The 9,111-nt window shown below is 35.4% G+C and overlaps 1 protein-coding gene across 1 annotated transcript; it reads right to left on the bottom strand.

The window, feature by feature from the left end:
* Positions 1-502: 502 nt before the first annotated feature.
* On the bottom strand, positions 503-9,072 carry LOC105385479 (mitochondrial folate transporter/carrier). The gene is made up of 6 exons (XM_011555865.3): positions 8,711-9,072; positions 7,805-7,958; positions 7,235-7,484; positions 5,374-5,487; positions 4,636-4,781; positions 503-2,035 (listed from the first exon to the last, which is right to left on the bottom strand). The coding sequence occupies exons 1-6, from the start codon at positions 8,850-8,852 to the stop codon at positions 1,891-1,893; spliced, it is 951 nt and encodes a 316-aa protein (XP_011554167.1). The 5' UTR covers positions 8,853-9,072; the 3' UTR covers positions 503-1,890.
* Between the last annotated feature and the right edge of the window lie 39 nt (positions 9,073-9,111).

Below are 9,111 nucleotides of genomic sequence, written 5' to 3'. Positions count from 1 at the left end.
CTCTCTCGAGTGGAACCTTTGTGCATATCTCCAAGGTCTAAACTATGCCTTCCTAAGCTTGGACCATTTCCCACCACGCAGGTCCAATGCGGGTTGGTGGGTTCACATATCTAGATGTGCTTAATCTAGATATGCAGGTTTACTCACGATGTTAAAAGAACTCATTGGTACATGTCAGCGCCGGGATTCGAACCGGCATCTCTTGCTTGAGAAGCGGGCGCTTACCCGACTGAGCTACCACCGCTCCCCGACTGAGCTACCACCGCTCGACTACATAGCTACTAAACTTAAACACATAAAAAGGTAAGTTCTGGTAACATTGTCACTCTGAGGGGTCAGATTTATTTGCCCCCGACTCGACTGTACCTATTTACGTATATTAAGGTAACTATGTAGGTATGTGTAAGTTTAGTAGCTTTAGCTACTCACCTATTACATTATGTATTTAGGTAAGTCACAACGCCACCTCCAACTAACGAAAGTAATCGAAAACATTTGAAAATATCTTTAAATTGCCTTTATTGTGATAAACTGAAACAATAACAACGCGCATAAATAAGACTACTTAAATTAATTCTAGAAAATTAAACTATATTACTACTTATTGGGTAAAGTAGGAACAATGTTATTTGCATCAAAACAATATTAATAAGTGGAGGTACAAATAATGGGAGTATACTTACCTACCTGCGGTTAAATTATTCAAAATTTATTTGCTTATTTATTCCTAATTATATCTAAAACGTTAGCTTTCTTTTAAAAGTGATGAAAGTCCCAATTTCCTTCTAAACTTAGTTGAAGGATATTAAAATAATTAAAATAAAAAATGCATTTTCAACTACCTACAAGGAAGTAGTTCTTAATTAAATCTATGTAAAAATTGCAAATTGCAATCTATGAGGTAAAATAACACAAACAAACAGAAATTAGGAAATAACACTAAATAAGTAAATTCATAACTACCTTTATCATAATGATATCTCCCTTACCTAGTAAGTTAAATAGAGCCACAAAGATGTATTTGCTTTGTGAATAGAGCTATTCTTTCAATTCAGCGCCATTCATAATTCTATTCAACGCCATCTTTGGATCTCATCTTCGGCTCCTCGAACGGATGTCTCGAAATCTTAATGAAAGAAAGATTTATCTGGCGACTCATTCATAAAATACCAAATGCTGCATCTTCACTTTTATTTAATAATTAGATTTTGAGCTAACACAAGAATCCTTGGGAGTTTCGGAAAATTCCAAATTCTCGTTAGAGGCCATCTATCGGATGAAATTGAAACTATTTTTATAAGCTGTCAAAACCCTCTCATTCTCATAGCATAGCTCACGGTGTTATGTCAACAATATAATATAGTGGACGACATTTTTACCTATTTGTAGGTCTATGCCAAAAATACTTTGTGACCACAAATTGAATAATCTCACCATCTCAGTTACTTACGCTATTTTCACGACGTATATCCTACGGCAAATTGCCTATGGCGTACCTAATTACTGTTAAACGAAACAAAAAAAACTGCCTTTGTTAGCGGAGCTTACACTAGCATTTAAAAGTGCAGAAGTTGACTTAGAATTTTATTGATAGCGTAAACCCCGCTTGGATAAAGGGGAGGCTGATGTCTTCCTAATTTTAACACATCGACAACGCTAACTTTGCAATGTATCTAAAGTCTGGTTCATCAACAGTCGATTGTCCCGCCAAGTCACTTAATCGCGGTACAATCGACTGTTGATGAACCGTTCAATATCTCTCAATTTAGTATCTGAGATTGAAAAACAGACTCATTGACGTTATTGGCTTATCACCAGACCTATTCCTTAATATTTTACCCGTTGCAAAGTTAGCGTGGCCTCTAATAACATAACCGTCCCTACTCCCTCTTAGGAGGGGAGTTTAATCTCTTTGTTTCTGTTCAGCATGTAATGCGACACATTCTCGTAGGTCAAGAATGTGATCATTGTAGCGGGCACCACGCGGACCACGTTCGGTTTGAGACCCTTGTAGAAGCCCCGCCAGCCTTCATGTCTGAAAGTGTAGATTATAGGCACTTTTAGTAGGTACTTGTATTGATTTATGATATCACTTATTAAGACGTATTGGTTGATTTGTTTGTTGCAAAAGTTGAATGAGAGCCGAAGGAGAATTGACTCAGGCGTTCATTCGTAAAACGAATTTTCTCAATTTTCAAAAGTCGTGGAACAAAAGTTGTTCAGAATGACTCCCTTGATTCAGTCCCATTCGGCTTATTAACGGATTTTGCAACATCGTATATAGGTCTACTTAGCCCGGGACGGTAAAGCAAGGGATTTTGCCGTCAGTCAGCGAAAATTGGCTGCTTACAAACCGCTAAGGTATGGCATAGCAATAAAATTTATATATTGATTCGTTTGAATGTCCGTGAGCAATTTAAATTATAAACCTTCTCCATGCCGTCCCGGTCAGTGCTAAACAGGTAAAGCAGATTTTCATATAATCATAAATTATATAATATAATCATTAATTCATAAGTACTGTTTCGGTGTCTGATAAGTAAATGCTCTTAAATGTATAATGCAGTGCAGACTGTTATGGTTTGAATTTGTAAATCTGCGTCATAAGCCAATATTTATCATCTGAATCAATAGCCATGTTTATTTATGACCATTTTTCAATTAAATATTATAAAAAATATAATGTATATAGGTATGTATCTAATGACTAGGATTAAATTCAGGTAAGGTTAATGACCTACAACAGTATTATTAAGCATAAATAAAAGAAGAATGAAAACCATCTTCAATTTGCAATAATTTATTGATTATACAAATTGACGAGGCGAGAGGACTACAATATATTGCGGATCTATAGCAATTATATAAAAATATAATAGTCTTCTTACAACGATTAAAAGTGGCCAGCCACAAACGAAAGAAAATACATTTACTAAGAAGATAATAACTAACCGATTCTGCAGAGTATTACTATCACATCATTTAGGTGTCAAATAGTTTATCAGGGTTAGTAAGTATTGGACTATTAAAAACAATATTCACTTATTTAAGATTAAAAATCCTTAGGCATTTATAACTTAATTAATTAATGAATAAATAGGTTTTCCGAAATTGTACTAAGAGTTGAAATCTATTGTTAAGTATATTGATACGTTTTAACTTGGACGCAGAGAATAAACGAGTCATATATTGAGCTTTCATTACAATAGTATGAACTAACCGTGACGATTTAATCTAAATAAATATAATTTGATAATGATTATAATAGGAGATATTTAATTTAGCGGACCAAATATGAACAAATATAGGCAGTTATGAATAAGTTTAAGAGGTTTAAAGTGATGAAAATGTTACAATAAGAACCTAACGTCGTCTCACCACACATGTAACTTTGTCTCTTTCTTGTCTTTCTGGTTTATTTAAAAATAGGAATTAAGCTTCATTTACTTGTGAGAGAATATTCTAAGTACCTATTATCACAATAAAATATTAACTACATTGTGCTAAAAATGGCAACACTGTGTGTGTTCAGACACTTGTGAGTGTTGCCAGTTAAAAAAATATACGATCTGATGGGAAAGAGTACGTCTACTATTTTTACAGAAAATAACATTAAAAAACATGTGTTGAAACACCACATATGTCGTGAGACAGGTATTACATTTTTGGGTTGATTAAGTATACAATAAAATTGGCTGCGACTTATAACTTAAGCTTACTTAAACAATACATGACAAAAAGTACATAACGCGTTACATTGTATTATTTGCTACAAACTACATTTTGGTAAGTTGCCAAGCACTCACTAACATCTACATGTGATTGCCAAAAACGTGTGATATTGGTCATTGCAAAAAAAAATTATATTTACAGTCACTAATGTCTTAGCTCAATGGCTCACGCCGAAAACGATACTGATTGAATACAGAAAGTTAAACTTAAACAGTAAATTAATTTAAAAATACAAATTAAATACATTGTTATAGCTTTCTAGAAATGAAAGCTAATATGTTACATGACACATGTAAGAAAGGACAATATAAGTATGACAAAAACAATGAAATTTAAACACCGCCTTGTAAAATGCATTATCAGTTAAAATCTATACAAATAAATTAAGTAGCCTGAAACTTATAAGCTAAACTACTTACCTTATTTATAAAATTCTTCTAATTGTTAGTGAATCGTAGTCAAACAAAAGATTCCTTAAAATGTACATAAATAAAAATATAATAATTAAAAACAATTTCGATTTCGGCAGTCAGATCTGCTTCGTAGTTCAAAACAAGCATACTTATATCAAACATTCTAAATGTATTTTCGGCATTATTTTCACTGAGAAAACATTGAAAATATTTTGTCTTTTAATTTCAAAACAAACAATCGACCTCATACACGAATCGAATCGACATCCCTGTAATAAATACAATGCGAAAACGTTAAACGTACCAAACAAACAAAAAAATAATACAGTAGACTTCAAAAATAGCGGTGTACGAATTCCCATCAGATAACGTAAGCACTCAATCGTTATTGGTGAACTTCTCCCAAATGAGCATAACCAGACAGATATTTGGCGTTACATGTAGTAGGTACGGCGTGAGGCCCTTATAGAACCCTCGGATTCTCTCATACCTCCAGGTCTCTTGCACACAGTGCCAGGCGCCGTCGTAGCTGCGGTGTTGGTCCTGCAAGCGAGCTCGCACCACCTGGTACGGGTAGGTAGCGCCAGCGGCGATCAGTTTGGAAATCGCCGCGAAGGTCAGGTATTCCATTGTCGTCTGGAAATTGAGGAGTTGTTGCTGAGTTAATAAAGATGGAATTGTCGTCTGGAAATTGAAGAGTTATTGAGTTGTTGAATTTGTGTCGGACGGTTATGGATATGAATACCTATATGTGTAGTATGAATAGAGAAAGGCTTTTGTTTAAATTACAATGAGGCTCATTTGCGACTCAAAGTAGATCTATTAGCCTTTAGCGCTGCCAATCAGTCTTTATAATACACACGTAATGTAACTCTTGTAACATAAACAAAATGTATTTCTGTAAATCGCAAAAACCATCGTATCGAGTTGCAATGGAAATTCACATGGAAAAGAAATATACATTAATCTATAGCAATGTAAAATGTGACTTTGTGTCGCACAAAGTCTTAGAACGTCAAAGTCGTAGTGATAGCATTTTCTAGGTAAATTTATGAAATTCTAGCGTGCAGCGTCAGCCACTGGCCGTGTGCGGGAAGTTGCCGCATCAGTGGCGCTTAATTCTAAATGGTACTTTAACCCTTAATAAGGTTATGAGAATATGTTTACCACGGAATAATACAAATAATATAGCCACGCCTGGTTAAGGGTTATGAAGATGTGTACTCACCAGCTTGATGTCGATGGGCAGGTTCCGGTACTGGTTGTATCTGTTCTTCATCTCCTCGTAGGTCATGAACTGCAGCGCGCCGTGAGACACGCCGAACATGCCCGGGACGAAACCCTGAAAGTGGAATAATAAATGAGGTGAGAAACATTGATGACTGGACTGGAGCTTCGCTTCGGCATAAAAAGTGCGAATTACAATGTAGGAATTCAGGGATATAAGGTGGCAAATGTGATCTAGTCAAGTGCGCTGGGAAGCGCTGGATGCGGGCCTGTGATCGGACAAGGTGGACAACATTAGGAGAGGCCTATGTTCGGCGGTGGACGTCCAATGGCTGAGATGATGAAAAATGTAAAAAACTCCGAACCGCTCGTGTTCAAAAGAACAGGAGCCGTCGAGCGGACTGGATTCGATGCTCGATGTCCAGGCCAGATTACGTTTTGTCAAATATGTTATGCTCTCTGGCCTAGAATTTTGTGTGATATCTTCAACCCGGATTGCCAAGCGAGGGGATTATTGCCATAACCCTGCAGTCTTAGAGAAGGTCCATGACCTGTAGTGAACTATTAACGGGCTGTGTTTGTTTGTGTTTGATCAAAACTTATCTCTGAGGCATACCTAATTAAGTTTTACCCGCGGTTGATGTTTTTATAAGTATCTCGGCAGGTAGGTTTGTATTCAAACTAACCAATTAATGAATGAAAATAATATTATAATGAGTTCTTACAATACAGTAAAAAATATATAAATACAACTCTTCAATTATAAATGAGCTTAATTATGTAAATAATCAAATATAAGTCATATTTCGTTTAGATATCTCATTAACATCATCAGATTTCTACCCAATCCAGATACGGATATACATAATGAGATACCTAACTCGAACGTATATCTTGAACAGATAAAGTTAAAAAGGCATAAAACAAAATCGTTGATAGTTTGATAAATATTATTATACATAATATTATACCTGGCGTAGTTGAGTCACGCGATATGTTGCGTAGCGACCCACGTGTGCCATCGACCCAATCTCTGTGTTACGTAAACTAATTCCTAAGTACCTATATTCTTTTATAAATGTTAGGATATTTAAAATAAAATTTAATATACAGCCAATAATAATACACTGATGATATGTATAGCCAATAGAAACCTAATCTCAATCTTTCAAAACTTGGAAGAAAAATACTAAGTAATAACGTCTGGTAGAATGAGTTAGATAGTCTTTCAATGGCTGACTTTATCTTTTATCCTGAAATTTTAAAACCATAATGCAATCAGGAGTTGTTATTAACTCCGTCAGGTCGTTGCTTTTGCATAATTTGGAACAAAGTCCATCGTTATCTGAGTGACCTTTAACCTCTTTATCTTTTCACTATTTTGCCACAGTGAACCAGAAATTATGAACTGTTAATTACTTTACTGAGAAAAGTTAATTAAGTAACTTGGAATATTATTACGATACAGCTTATAGATAAAGATTGTCTAATAGATAAAATAAACACTAATAGGTGAATGCATGTCTGTGAACATGTAAATTACGAGTTTTTGAAGAGAAATAATAAAAAATCTAATTACAAACTATACTAACGCCAAAAGTAACACAATCAACAATAATAAGTTAATTAGTATAATCAATATTTATAACTTCTATTAACGATCTATTGCAATATCACTAACTTATGTAATGAATTGCCTCTTAAATACACATTTCATCACCAACTAGACCAACAATGAACCACTAGAAACAATCGATACTCATCATTTCTGGCATGCAAGAGATCCCATCCCATTGATGTTTACCTGCACCCTTGTTTCAACACAACACAAAAGCCACACACCCAACAAACAAACAACTTACCCTGTACAGGCCACGGATGCCCTCAGTCTTGTAGATCTTTGTGAGTCCATCCACCATGCCCTTGTACCGGCGGTTGTCCACCAGGTGTTCGTCACTGTACTGCAGGCAGAGCCGCGTCTTCACCACCCAGATGGGGTTGGTCATCACCAGAGAGAGGACTCCAGCTTCAGCTGCAGCCAGCATGTGCAGGCCAGGCCCGAGCGGTGTCCGTGCATTGCCGCCTTGGATCCATGTCTTTATTGCGTTGTAGCTAGAATTTTACAGTGAGGTATTGTTTTAGGTATTGAATGAAGTGATTATATGGTAGAAGCTGCGTGATCGGGCTTATCCAATGGACTTTATTTACTCTCTAATAAGTATTCAAGAAGTGATCATAATTCCCAGAACTCTTGAAATCCTTTCCATTGGAAAAAAACACTTCACTAATGTGACTTTTAGACACTTGTTCATTAGGTCTTGCTTATGTGAGCACCTATTAGTGTTTGTACTGAATATGTGGACAGGCTTTAAATTGATCTATATGGTAGGCTCACACTAGCAGTATGATTGACAAAAATGTGGTATACTTACAATAGAAAATAGAAACCCCATGCTGAACCAGAGCCCCATACATTTGGGGTAACTCCTCGGTACAATCCCTTGACACCTTCTTTTCTTACTATTGTAGCAAAGGCACTTCCAAGCCCATCATAACGAGGAACAGTGGTGGTCCGGCCATCATTCACTGCCAAATAATGATAGAAAATGGTTAGCAAAATGTGGATTGTAGAACATTTTAGACCTTTTGCAGATAGTTATATGGGTTGACTACAATTATTAGCTATTAAATAGAAAACAATTTTTGCAAAAATTAATACTACAGCTGTTCAGTTTGAGAAATTTTATGGACAAAATAGTAAAAAAAATATCTTGGATACTTGGGTCTTCAACTTTGGTGGCATATACAATACAAGTAGTTAAATAAGTCATATAATACTATAGTTATGTTGCAGAAGAACATAGAACTAGAATAACATCATTCTGTAGAAATCCTTTCAGTTTATCTTTGGGAAGGTAGTTATAGGTATTCCTTGTTAAAGGGAACCAAGCTGTAGCAAGGTATAACAACTGGACAGATTAGCAATATCATAACTGAATAACAATGCACATATATATGCTTATGTTTATACAAATCCGCCCCCCTGATGACCCACTAACCAAAACAAAGCTGTTGCTTACCTATGATTCAATATATTGTTTGATTTATAAATTCACATGTCATTGAAGACAAATAATGTGGGACTGAGCTGTTTAGCTACCTATTCAAATAATATCTTTTGAAACAGTACAATAGAGTAGGGTATTCAATTGCTTCAGAAAGAAATTACAGGGTTCATCAGCTAGGCTAATTAGTTCCATTTCATTGTTTCCCAAGAATAAAATTCAATACAATACTGGACCTTATGTCATACTCATAACAAAAACGTGCTATCTTACCTGCAAATCTGATTTTGATGAGATCCAAAGGGTGTAGTATCAAGGTAGACGTCACGCCACCTGATATACCAGCTACCAGGTGCTCGTATTTGATATGGTTAAGCAGAGCAAGCTTATTTGAAGGGGTATTGCTGTTTTTCATTTTGAAAGTAGAAAATACTAGATCACAGATAAAGTAAAGCCTAAAAGCATTTTGTGTGTACACTTATATATCTACCGATAGACCCTTTCCCAGGTGTCTTTAACAAGGTTTAATATTAAATAAGTCTCACTAAACATTATCACTTTTCCTTTCCTTTCGTAATATTCACACAAAATTACGTGTGATTTTGATAGTCAATTTCCTTGAATAGACAGTTTTTTTTTGCACTTTTCTAGAGTTGTCCTATGAAAAAATTATG

This window comes from Plutella xylostella, chromosome 5, assembly GCF_932276165.1.
Source record: "Plutella xylostella chromosome 5, ilPluXylo3.1, whole genome shotgun sequence".
NCBI lineage: Eukaryota > Metazoa > Arthropoda > Insecta > Lepidoptera > Plutellidae > Plutella > Plutella xylostella.
This window is presented reverse-complemented; position numbering and strand designations above follow the sequence as displayed.

What these genes read in the sequence shown, in the direction of transcription:
- LOC105385479 (XM_011555865.3), bottom strand. Translation starts at nt 8,852, where the DNA reads ATGAAAAACAGCAATACCCCTTCAAATAAGCTTGCTCTGCTTAACCAT. An exon ending in GCATCCGTGGCCTGTACAGG is followed by an intron (nt 5,488 to 7,234) that starts GTAAGTTGTTTG and finishes TTCCACTTTCAG; the next exon opens with GGTTTCGTCCCGGGCATGTT. An exon ending in TGCCCATCGACATCAAGCTG is followed by an intron (nt 4,782 to 5,373) that starts GTGAGTACACAT and finishes CTCAATTTCCAG; the next exon opens with ACGACAATGGAATACCTGAC.